At 42.2% G+C, this 13,284-nt stretch overlaps 1 protein-coding gene across 5 annotated transcripts in view; it reads left to right on the top strand.

The window, feature by feature from the left end:
* PLEKHA2 (pleckstrin homology domain containing A2) overlaps nt 1-13,284 on the top strand; it is a 109,941-nt gene that overhangs the window by 65,630 nt on the left and 31,027 nt on the right. For 4 of the 5 annotated variants that reach the window (XM_061592959.1, XM_061592955.1, XM_061592958.1 and 1 more), the window contains one exon: nt 6,794-6,901. The exons of the other annotated variant lie outside the window; for it this stretch is intronic. In XM_061592959.1, the coding sequence (XP_061448943.1) occupies nt 6,794-6,901 (108 nt within the window). The remainder of the gene's footprint in view (nt 1-6,793; nt 6,902-13,284) is intronic. 5 annotated transcript variants of the gene reach the window in all.

Here is a 13,284-nt window from a genome sequence, read left to right as displayed (position 1 = left end):
ACTGCAATCTCCATTCACATATGGGCTTAACACGCTTTTGCCTTGTGTGAATGCAGTGGTTTGAGATCAGCCCCAGAATGTTGCATGTTGGACCAGTTGAGGCAGAGATCTAGGCCAGTTGGGTGTTAGCCTCGTAAAAGCCAGTTTTGCCTGCCCAGCCCACAGAGTACCTTCACCTCTTCAATTGGAAGTGAATCCGCCCAGGATTTGCTACCAGATTGTAGATAAGAATTTCTGCTATTGGACAGGAGAAATGCAGGAAGGGCCTGCATCCTGAAAGCCACAGGGTCAGCCTGAATCTGATACAGGTCCAGCTTTTATGCTTATGTACTGGAGAAAGACAAGCGTTGATGAATGCTGAGAGCTGCTAGGTGTCTCTGTGTGATTGGGCATGTGGAGGGCCACGCAGATGCTGCTGTAACCTGTGGGAGGATGTCTGAGCATCTTTGTGCTCTTGTGTACGGTAAGCATTTGGAAAGGGTAAAGGGAGGTGCCTGGTATAATTGTTCAGTCATTAGAGAATGTCAGTGTTGGTGGCAAAAGATGGGCAAATGACTATATATGCTGCAGCATCTCCAGAGAAGCCTTGGTGCTGTGTTTAGCAAACTGATGGTACTAATCCCTAAGAGAAAAGAAAAATTGTTATTTAATATTAAAACTGGAAACAAACTAAGATGCTACTTGAGAAGAACACCTGTAGAAATCACAGGTCTTGGCAGTGATGTTTAACTTAATACATTAAAGGACTTTATGTATTGGTCCACAATTTAACACCACATTATTTATTTATTTGTTGTTATGTGCCTTCAAGTCGATTACGACTTATGGTGACCCTATGAATCAGCAACCTCCAATAGCATCTGTTATGAACCACCCTGTTCAGATCTTGTAAGTTCAGGTCTGTGGCTTCCTTTATGGAATCAATCCATCTCTTGTTTGGTCTTCCTCTTTGTCTACTCGCTTCTGTTTTTCCTAGTATTAATTGTCTTTTCTAGTGAATCATTATGTGTCCAAAGTATGATAACCACAGTTTCATCATTTTAGCTTCTAATTATAGTTCTGGTTTAGTTAGTTCTGGTTTAATTTGTTCTATTTGTCTTTTTCGTGGTCCATGCTATCTGCAAAGCTCTCCTCCAACACCACATGTCAAATGCGTTGATTTTTCTCTTACACACTTTTTTCACTGTCCAACTTTCACATCCTTAGATAGAGAATGGGAATACTATGGTTTGAATGATCCTGACGTTAGTGTTCAGTGATGCATCTTTGCACTTGAGGACCTTTTCTAGTTCTCTCACAGCTGCTCTCCCCAGTCCTATCCTTCTTCTAATTTCTTGACTATTGTCTCCATTTTGGTTAATGACTGTGCCAAGGTATTGATAATCCTTGACAAGTTCAATGTCCTCATTGTCAACTTTAAAGTTACACAAATCTTCTGTTGTCATTACTTTAGTCTTCTTGACATTCAGCTGTAGTCCTGCTTTTGTGCTTTCCTCTTTAACTTTTACCAGCATTCGTTTCAAACCATTACTGGTTTCTGCTAGTAGTATGGTATCATCTGCATATCTTAAATTATTGATATTTCTCCCTCCAGTTTTCACACCTCCTTCATCTTGGTCCAATCCCGCTTTCTGTATGATATGTTCTGCATATAGATTAAACAAATAGGGTGATAAGATACACCCCTGTCTCACACCCTTTCTGATGGGGAACCAATCGGTTTCTCCATATTCTGTCCTTACAGTAGCCTCTTGTGCAGAGTATAGGTTGTGCATCAGGACAATCAGATGCTGTGGCACCCCCATTTCTTTTAAAGCATTCCATAGTTTTTCACGATCTACACAATCAAATGCTTTGCTGTAATCTATAAAGCACAGGGTGATTTTCTTCTGAAATTCATTGCTCCATTCCATTATCCAACGCATGTTTGCAATATGATCTCTGGTACCTCTTCCTTTTCTAAATCTAGCTTGGACATCTGACATTTCTTGCTCCATATATGGTAAGAGCCTTTGTTGTAGAATCTTGAGCATTACTTTACTTGCATGGGATATTAAGGCAATAGTTTGATAATTACTGCATTCCCTGGGATCCCCTTTCTTTGGAATGGGATGTATATTGAATGCTTCCAGTCTGTGGGCCATTGTTTTCTTTTCCATATTTCTTGACAAATTTTTGTCAAACTTTGGACAGATTCAGTCTCAGTAGCTTGTAGCAACTCCATTGGTATGCCATCTGTTCCTGATGATTTGTTTCTTCCAAGTATTTTAAGAGCAGCTTTCACCTCACATTCTAAAATTTCTGGTTCTTCATCATATTGTTCCTCCATGAATTAATCTGTCTTCCTTGCATCTATTTTATAGAGTTCTTCAGTGTATTGCTTCCATCTTCCTTTTATTTCATCTCGGTCAGTCAGTGCATTCCGCTGTTGATTAAACAACATCCTTACTCTTCTTTTAAATTTCCCTTTCTCTAATCTTTTGGAATAGGGCTCTTGTTCTACCTTTTTTTGGTCTTCTATTTCTATGCAATAACTATCGTAATAGTTCTCTTTGTCCTTACGTACTAGTCGCTGTATTGCATTTAGGGTTCTGACCATGTTTCCATCTTCTTTTGCTTTCTTGCTTTCTTTAACCATTTTAAGTGTTTTGTCAGTCATCCATTGAGATCTTTCTCTCTTTTTAATGAGAGGTATTGTCTTTTTGCATTCTTCCCTGATAATGTCTCTGACTTCAATCCATAGTTCTTCTGGTTCTCTATCAACTAAGTTTAAAGCCTCAAATCTGTTCCTTATTTGATCTTTATATTCTTCTGGGGTGTAATATAGATTGTATTTTGGCATTATGATTGCTTTGCTGTTCTTCTTTAGCTTTACTCTGATTTCCGATATTACCTGTTCATGATTGGTACCACAGTCTTCTGCGAAAACAAGACCAGGAGCAAGTATGGAACTTCTCCATCTTCTACTACCAATTATATAATCAATTTGATTCCTGTATTGACCATTTGGTGATGTCCACATGTACAGTCATCTTTTCAGTTGCTCAAAAAATGTGTTTGCAAGAAACAAATTATTGGCTTCACAGAATTCAATAAGTCTTTCTTCTGCTTCATTTCTATCTCCTAAGCCCCATTTCCCCACAAATTTCTAGTTCTTCTCTGTTCCCTACTTTTGAGCTCCAGTCCCCCATGATTATCAGAACATCTTGTTTTGGTGTGTGATCAATTTCTTTCTGTACTTCTGCGTAAAATCTCTCCAATTCTTCTGCATTTGCTGTTGGAGCATAGATTTGAATGATGGTTATGTTAATAGGTTTCCCATTAAATCTCATTGATATAACTCGCTCAGACCATGCGTTATAGCTCTTAATTGTTTTTGCTACATCACTTCTCACTATTAAAACAATCCCATTTCTTCTTAATTTCTAATTTCCTGCATAAAATACTTTGTAGTTGCTTGGTTGAAAGTGTCCAGTTCCCATCCATTTTAATTCACTTACGCTAGGTACTGTAATGTTGATGCATTCCATTTCTTGTTTGACAATTTCTAACTTTCCCTGATTCACGCTTCTCACATTCCATGTGCCTATTGTGTATGTCATACAACTCTGGACTCTCCTTTCACATCTGTGCACATCAGCCTCTGGGCTTCCTTTTGGCTTTGACCTGGTTGCGTCATTAGTCACAGCGCTACTCATGGTTGTCCATTGTTCTTCCCCAGTAGCTCGATGAGTGCCATCTGACCTGGGGGTCTCATCTTCCAGCACTATCTCGTGTTGCATTTTGGATACTCTGTTCATCGGGTTTTCGTGGTAAGAGGTATTCAGAGGTAGTTTACCATTGCCTTCCTCTAAGTTTGGATGCATCTTAGTCTGGTGTCTCAGATTTGACCATTCCGCCTTGGGTGCCCCTGCTAGGAGTCTAGCCTCTTAGTCTAGACCAGCCTTTCCCAACCAGTGTGCCTCCAGATGTTGTTGGACCACAACTCCCATCAGCCTCAGCCAGCATTGCCAATGGTCAGGAAAGATGGGAATTGTGGTCAAACAACATCTGGAGGCACACTGGTTGGGAAAGGCTGGTCTAGACTCTTGATGGCATTGCTCTCAGCTTCTTTGACACACTCAAACCCCTCATCACATTAAGGTGTGCATCCTAGAGGAAGTTATTTATTTAGCAATGTATTATTATTCCATGTTGCTCTTCATAAAAAGATGTATCAAAATGACTTACAGATCCATAGAATACAGAAAAACCTTGATAAACAATTGCAAATCAAATACACAGAAAAGAGCAATAAACCAAATATTTAAAAAGTGCTCATCCAACAATAACTATGAGAAGGAGAAATCTTGCCTCACCTCACTAAAAGATGGAAAGACACAAGAACATGCCAGAAACCTGGGTAAACAGCAGTGTGTAATCTTGGCACCTAAAACCTGACAATGGGTGTGTTTTCTTGGGGAGAGAGTTCCGTAAGTGGGGAGCTACTTCTACAAAGGCACAGTAAGCATAGATAAGCCCATTGAAAGCAGTGGAATTAAATAAGTATTGTGTTGGATTGTGGCCACTGTGATTTTGAACTTCACGTCTAAACATCCTTATGGAATGTCCTCCTCAGAGAGACTTGCCTGGTATCCATGTTTTTTGGCTAGAACGCAGTTGGTTTTTCATTCCCTGCTGTGGTCCCAGTCTGGATTGTTATTTGCATTGCAATGCAGTATTTGCATTGGAAGAAAGGCTTCCATTGGTGCAAGTCAGAGCTTTTCGCCCAGCAGGCACAGTGGGCTTGATCTGGATTGGGACCTCAGCTGGCAGCAAAGGGCTAAAGCAACCTTCCTTATCCTGGTGCCCTCCAGATGTTTTGGTCTGCAACTCCATCAGCCCCAGATATCATAGCCAATGGTCAGGGATTATGGGTTGTTTGTAACCTCTGCAGATTGGGGAAAGCTGGGCTAAAGGATCTCTTTGACCCTTTAAAAACCTAACTCTTCACTTTGTCTTTTAATGAAGGGTCATTGCTAGGTCTGTCATGTGCATTTGTATGGTGACTTACTGTTTAGTTGCATTTTGTTATCTTTTGTTGTCAGGTGGAGCTTGTTTTTATTGGAGATTGTAAGGCACTTTGTAGAGGAAGTTCATTGAAAAGTAGAACACCATTTTTTATAAATTAATAAGCTCATACCAGATTAGGACCCTAGCATGGAAGGATCACTATCACCTCGTGCCTGCTATTTACTTTTAAAAAGACATCACACAGTGGCTAATTGCATGAAATCGTATCTCATCTAGCTGGATATATGTGGGCATGTGAGATAGGAGTAATATATAGACATGTAACCTTTTTTGTGGACTTCTTTGCAAGACTAGTTTATCAGTGTGTGTGAGAACGTAATTGTGATTAACCAAACAGAGGTTTTTATTGTATTAACGAAACGTTTCAGGTTCCGCCTTCATCAGCTGCTAACATACAAATGCTGTTACCAAGGTGGCAGTTATAGCGCTTTGAGGATGAAATGCTCAGAGGGGCTTCATTTGCAGAAGCTAAGTGATGCTGGTACTGTCCTCCAGGTTCAGGCCATGTGGTGCCAATGTGTCCAGAGAGTAAATCCAAAAGTTCTCCCTTTTAGTCAATGCTGCTGGATCTGCTGGCATCTCTATCACTGTAATGGAAAAGTCCAACAGGCTGTGACCCTCGATGTTAAAATGCTTTGCAACTGGTTGCTCCATTTTTTTTGTCAAGATTTTTTATCTATCTATCTCTTAATTAGTACATGCTTGATGTGTAAAAACAGTGTATGACAACACAGTAGCTTAAGGTTTACACAATAATTATTGTACTTAGAAAAAGACAAGCTGTGGGTCTCAAAGGGCTGAGACTGGACTCCACGCGGAAAAAATGCAGGTGGTGTGAGACACATTTAACTAAACCTGTGGATGTTGCATTCATTCCTCACAGCCTTAAGAACTAGAAACTTGCTCTTTTAAAACAAACAAAAAAAGGCTGTCCCTTTACCATGTTCTAAAATTGCATGACGTGGCGGTAGAACACAAACATATAAATTATTAGATTAGATTTATTCAATTTATGAATTGCTTCATACACACATAAAGAGCCCAGAAGTGATTTCCAGGGATAATAAACAATAAACATCCAGCAAAACGGAGCAAAAATACTAAAAGTGCTCATCCACAAAAATCACTCAGCAACATAAAATAACCACCCTGTCCACATAAGAATGGACACCAAAATTGAATGACCAAAAGCCTGACCATTAGCATTATCCAAATGTATGGGAGAATAAATTTTTCTTTCTCTGGTACCAGAAAGGTGATATACCATACCATACATACCATGAAAGAGTTGAAAAATGTATACCAAAATTTTGGGATAGAATGGGGGTTGTTAATGTCATGAAAATCCAGCTAGTCCATGTGTCAATATATACTAGCAAAATTATTAGATCTTATACTAAGGCAAGAAAGTTGGTATTCAAGCAGGTAAATAAATGCAGGCTGTCATATTCACTATGCACCAATATTTCAAACTGGAGTACCACAGGAAGTCCCCAATGGATTTCCTATACATTCCCAGCTGTCATTCATATTCTAGAACTTTTATAGTACTTGCATTTGCGTCAGAACACTCTAGTTATTGGCACAAGCACTTAGAAAATAGTGCATTTGCAGGGATGTAGAAGGATGCTGTCTCTGGTAGCAAGAGTCTAGCAGGTTCTGAGTGGGCAGTTGATTAGTCTCATGTGCCAGACATAACTTGGCCTATTTTCTGTTTTAGGTACCAAAGGGTGGAAGTTTGCCCTCAAGCACAGAAGTTGTAAAACGCCCGTACAAGACTGAGATCATTGGTGGGGTAGTTGTGCAGACCCCAATATCAGTCAGCCAGGTGAGAAGGGAATGCTGGTTAGCCAAATTTGTTGCTGGGGAGGAGAGATGCAGATAAAAAGTTATGTTTGTTCAAAGCAGGGGTTCCCAAACTGTGGTCTGTGGAATACCAGTGGTCCCTGATTTTCCCTGGGCAGCCCTCTGGTGGGATGTTCTAGCTGTGGATTTCCTGCATGGAGCAGGGGTTGGGCAAGATGACTACCAGACCCCCTCCCAGGACTGGTGACTAGGCCCCTGGGCACAAGCCTGCCCGGGCCTATAGCGCCATTTGCCCCAACACTCCCTTCCAATACAAGTGGCGCAGGGCTTATACAGTCAGTGTGCATGCCCTGTATACTGCATACACACCCCTGCCATCACCCAAGATGGTGGCGGGGGCATCAACCCCTTAGGGATGCCTCTGCCACCATCTTCGGTGATGGCAGGCATGTGCACACTTTGTGTGGAGCGCACACACTGATGCGCTAGCACAACAAGTAAGTGAGGCAGGCGGCTTATTTCAGCACACTCCGTCTGTAAACGCTGTATGTGTGTGCTGCTGCAAATTGCAGAGTGGGCTCCACCCTCCCACCCTAAAGAGGGACCAACCTGGCTGTGTGCTGGTGTCAGGCCGGCCTGCCCCCTCCAACTAAGATTTTATTAATCCAGCCAACATTTTCTTCTAACCACTTAATTATGAACAGGGAAACAATCCATTGGCCTTGAGAAAACAAATATGTGATGCAGAATATCTGAATTGCCACACCAGTCATAGATACCACTAGTGTATCTATGATCCTGACAAGGTGGAGCTGGGCGGAGGGGACTCTGGAATAAGCAGTGATCTTCTTTCATAGAACTTCAGATAGTGTTCAGGTTCTGTTTAAGGAAGAGACATAGCTCATCAGTAAAGCACACGCTTTGCATGCAGAAGGTCACAGATTCAGTCCCTGACCTTCCTAGATAAAGGATCTCAGATAGCGGGGTTGGGGAAAGACCTCTTCCTAAGGCTACTGCCTGTTGCAGACTTAGTTCTCCAGATGTTGTTGGACTACAACTCCCATGATCCCTGGCTGCTGGCTGGGGAATGATAAGAGTTGTAATTGAAAACATCTGGAGGGCACCAGGTCAGAAGAGGCTGGGCTACATGGGTCAGTAGTCTGGCTCAGTCTGAGGCATCTTCATACGTTCATGGGAATTTTGCATTTATTGTGGATGTTTGCAAACACCAGGCCCTATCCGTTCAATATTTAGACATTCCTTGCAGTTTGGTTTTTCCATTTTGTGGTGTGAAGGAAGCTGTTTTAGCATGAAAATACACAAGGCAGCAACTTGAGACCTCAGAATTGCCATGGTTCAAAGGAGCGGGTTTCTGCCTCCAGAAGCAGGGGAGAAAATGTTTAGTTGGGTGATGGCATGAAACTGACAGGTTATATGTCTGCTTTGATCTATTATAGTAGTTAGGAATGGGTGAGAATTTCAATTCCATTCGCATTTCAAGCCGCATCTATCAAATTTGCAGTTTCCAGAACAATATGAGAACCGAAACACAGCCACCCTTAGAAGTTCACACATTCAAATTTTGTGATGCAGTTTGCCAATCAAGCAGTGATTACAAAAATGTATATATTAGGGGAAGGTGTGCATAAAAAATAATATATGAGTGAAATTAACATGCAAAAATGCATTATATGATAAGAAATGGCTTGCAAAAATGTGTACATTAGTCAAAACTGCCTACAAAAATGTGTTTTATTAGTAGAAATTAGCACAAAAATGCTGGAGAACTTTCTTGATGATTTTTTTTTAAATTAGCAAATTGCTGCACAAATGTGGAGAATTGAATTTAAGATTGGAAAAATGAGAACTGAGATAACAAATATTTGCATAATTTTCCATCTCTAGTAGAGGTGGGGACAAAAAGTCACATACAGAATCATGGGGAGTTATTTGTTTTCACCAAAAAGCTCCAAGGATTTGATCCTTACCAACAAGGGGTCTTGCAACAGCCCATGGAGTGCATGTACAAGCCTGGTGTACATATAGCACTTAAGCATGATTAGTTGTGACAATGGTTTATTGGCCCTAATTAAGATCTGATTGTTGTTATATGCCTCCAAGTCCATTACGACTTATGGCAACCCTATGAAACTTTACCCTCAGTTGCAGGCAGAGGGAGAGAGACATGCATGCGCGTGAGAAAGAGAGTGAGTTGGGGGTATGATGAGAAGCAGAGAGGTCAGAGGGCAACAAAATGCAAACAAAATACAGATAGTGATAGTTCCGGTGAGCAAGGATGTATGCTAGATAAGCACAGCAACCTTTTACAGCAGCAGTGAAGGGTGATAAAACACTCAGTATGATTGATGATTTTATCAGTGCATCCTCCTGGCATATATGGTGTACATAAGGTGTAGAGAACCTTTGGTCCTCCAGATGTTGCTGAACTACAGCTCCCATCAGCCCCAGCAAGCATGGCCAATGGTGATGGGAGTTGTAGTTCAGCAACATCTGGAGGGCCAAAGGTTCCCCACTTTTGCTCTGCATCAAGAGTGCGGGTGGCTTTCCAGGTGTTGTTGGGACTCTAGATTCCTATCTGCCTCAAATGGCCAATAGTTAGGGATTATGTCAATTTTAGTTCAGCCATGCTGGGTGTGTGTGCACAGGTTAGCTATGCCTGCCATGAGAACACAAAAAAAGCCCTGTAGATTAAACCAGAACTATCACTAGAAGCTAAAATGATGAAACTGAGGTTATCATACTTTGGACACATCACAAGAAGACATGATTCACTAGAAAAGACAATAATGCTGGGAACAACAGAAGGGAGTAGAAAAAGAGGAAGGCCAAATGAGATGGATTGATTCCATAAAGGAAACCACAGACCTGAACTGATAAGATCTGAACAGGAGGGTTCATGACAGATGCTATTGGAGGTCACTGATTCATAGTATCGCCATAAGTCATAATTGACTTGAAGGCATATAACAACAAAAGAATGAGTCCAAAGGGCCGCCCAGACCATCAGCCTGTTTCCCACATTGGCTAGCCAGATGCTTCTGACAAGTTCCCCAACTATTGACCATGGGACTGAAGGGTGTTGGGAATCCAGCAACATCTGGAGGGCCACAGCTGCTTCCTTACCACTGGCCATCTAATCCTGGCTACAATTAGGCATAGGTAAAATTAAAATTAAATGAAAGCATCATAGCAAGAACGCCACCCTGCCCAACCCTTGGGCATCACAAAATCTGAGGTGTAGCAGCTGCTTAGCCTCCTTGCTGACACAATTGGCCCATCATGCCATATTAACTTGGTAGAGAAAATGTGCCACCCTCCTCCTTTTAATAGTCTGCTCTTTACACATGTGCATGCACGCACACACGCATGAAGGAAAGCTGCTTATCCTGCAATGCAGGGATACTTTGTTCACCGCCCAGAGAGCTATTGCTAGTCGGGCGGTTTATAAGCTTAATTAATTAATAAATAAATAAATAGAAGGTTGGGGAAGTTGCTGGAGGAGCAAAAGCCTGGCTTTTTCTGAGAGCTGTGGCTTGAAAAGTGGCTAACAAATAAGTGAAACACAGTGGGACCTGCAACAAAATGTTGCATTGGATAGTGCTTCTGTTCAGGGAGCCAAGCAGCCATGCCCTGTTCCAGAATACTCCCTTCCTTCCCCTCCCCACTAGTTCTCTTCTCCTCCTTCCCCCCAAGCCTCCCCCCCAGTGAGACATCATTTGAGGTCCACTGGCCTGGGATAGGGCTCCTGCACCTTTAATAGTTGCGTAGAAGATGACAATTCAGAAGAGGATGGGGCTTCTGCACCTTTAATAGTTGTGTAGGAGAGGGAATTTAAGCAGGTGTTGTTGCATGTCAAGCTGCACATCTGCTGAAACTCCTTCTATTCCTATTAGTATCATCATTATGGTTTACTTACATATTGCATTTTGGCTCCATGCCCCCAAAATGATGAATGGCTTATTAAAACAATGAGACCTGGGTTGCCAGTGTGCCACCTCTGGAAATATAGGCATGTGTGCCTGCAGAGACCTCCCCTGGTGCCCACAGGGTTCCATTCCACAGTGAAGTTAGGCTTTATTTATAAATAATAAAATAGTTAATAGAACCCTAATTGCAGGGCGTGATTTCAGGATGGTTACAGCTGGGGAGTTGTGGCACACATGTGGTACCCACAACAGTTTATCTGATTTGCAAATGTGCCCACAGACCTAAAACGTTGGCACCCCTGCAATAGCAGTGTACACTCAAAGTACAATTAAAATGCAATAAATCAAAACAACATAAGCAAAATTACAGAAACTGTAGAGAACTGCTACATATTGGTTAAAGATGCAGGAACAAGCCCTGTGCATTTTTTTGTTTTTTTTCTCACCACCCTGGTATTCAAACAAATGGTGCAGTCCAAGGAGAGACTATACCATGTACTTTTGCAGAACACAGATCAGGTCTTTGTCCTATATCCCAGAATCCTAATTACTGGCTTTGTGGGGCTGTGGTTCTAGGGCTGTTATCCACCCTGAGCCCTCAGGATGGGGCAGGCTAGGGAATGAAATAAATTGTACAAACCAACATGCTAGGTGTTGAGCACTTGAACTACAAGAAGGAAGTCTTGCCAGCTTTTCATTAGAACATGTGGCATGTTTTATGAGAGTCTCCCATAGTGAGGGCTTGGCCCTGCATGTTTAATTAAATGGCTTGGCTGTACACATCACCCTCTTGCTCAGCCTCTAGGTGATATGCTCCATGTTGAGGAGAACAAGCAGGGGGTATCCTGAGCTGCCACACACAATTAGCAGTCCCAGTTAAATTGCTGACCTGGGACTAGTTTACACAAACAATAGAAAGAGGTGGTAGACTGGACTATGCCACTTTAGATTGCAGTGGAATGCCTTTTAAAAACTATTTATTGATCTGTTTAAAGCATTTTTACCGACTCTTGAGTAAAAAGAGCTCCAAATTGGCTTTAAAAGATGAATAAATAAAATAGTCGCTGCCCTTAGGCTTACAATCTAAAAGACATGACACAAAAGGGAAAGCTGTTGGGAGAGAGGTGGAAAAAGCAACCTCAAGGTGCTAGTTCTTCGTAATGTCTATCTGGATTGGGATGGAGGAGCCAAACGTTGCTGAGCCGATGGAGTGGCCCAGCTTCCTTTCTCTCCCTTGCTGCATCCTGATGGAATGGCTGCTGTCAGGTGACTTCAATGGAGAGAGGTGTCTGATAGAGCTGGCTTCTCAGTTGAGCCGATGGAGTGCCCCTGCTTCCCATCTTCTCCTCTACTGCGTCTGATGGAATGGCTGTAGCAAGAGGAGAATTGAGGGAAAGGGAAACCCTGACAGAGCTGGTGGCTTAGCAGACCTGACAGAGTTGACCGTCCAGCCCTTCAAATACAGGCATACCCCGCTTAACGTTGCTTCACTTAACATTGCCTCGCTATAACGTATATGCTCCATACGTCCCCATACCCCACTTAACGTTTGCGCACTTCGCAGTAACGTACATTTTATTGGCATGACGCCGCTGCCATCTAGTGGTGATTGTGTGCAGTACAAGTGAAGACAATTGCTTCACTTAAAGTAGATTTTCACTTAAAGTATACTCTCCGGTCCCATTGCGAACGTTAAAGTGGGGTATGCCTGTATTGCACAGTTGTACTTCCACCCCCTCTCTCATCTGGGAACCAGAAACATCACAAAACCTGTGGGTGAAGGGAACAGATGAGCAACCCAGCCCATGCAATATGGCCATTGTCACCCTGAGGTAACCCCCTGCAAGAAAATAATAACAAAGTCACCTCAAACAGAGAGGTTCTGACCCAGTGCTAGATTTCCATTGGTGGATGGTTTTACACAAGGGAGCATTCAAAAATGATACCTGACATGGTCTCCCAAAAGGGACTTGCCTGATGCCTACTTTGATGCCCTTCCAGTGACAGGCAGAGGTTGTTATTTTTTTCATTTCTCCAGGTTTTTAATTTTGCAGTAGAAGATGTTTTATTAATTGCTGCTGTTCCCCCCCCACTGTTTTTATATACTGTTGTAAACAGATGTTTCCTCCCCTCCCAGCTCTGCTGTCAAGGTTTGGCTGACATGGCTGTGGAATTGCAGGGAACAGAAATCCCCATTGCTCAGCACAGGCCGCAAGAGCAATTAAGCATAGCCAATTAAAATGACATCTGATTAGACTGGAAGTTCCATCTTTTCATCTGGACCCCACCCCTCAAACAAAACAAAAAACCCTGTAGAGCCTCTGGCTCTGGTTACTGAGTGGTAAGAAAAAGGCACTTTGTACGTTAGAAACTAATGATGGACAAAACAATCTGTTTCCAGTCCATTTGAATTTCACATGTGTCCATTCATAAGTCTACTCCATCCTGTTTCCACATT

Source organism: Rhineura floridana, chromosome 12 (assembly GCF_030035675.1).
Source record: "Rhineura floridana isolate rRhiFlo1 chromosome 12, rRhiFlo1.hap2, whole genome shotgun sequence".
Classification (NCBI taxonomy): domain Eukaryota; kingdom Metazoa; phylum Chordata; class Lepidosauria; order Squamata; family Rhineuridae; genus Rhineura; species Rhineura floridana.
This window is presented reverse-complemented; position numbering and strand designations above follow the sequence as displayed.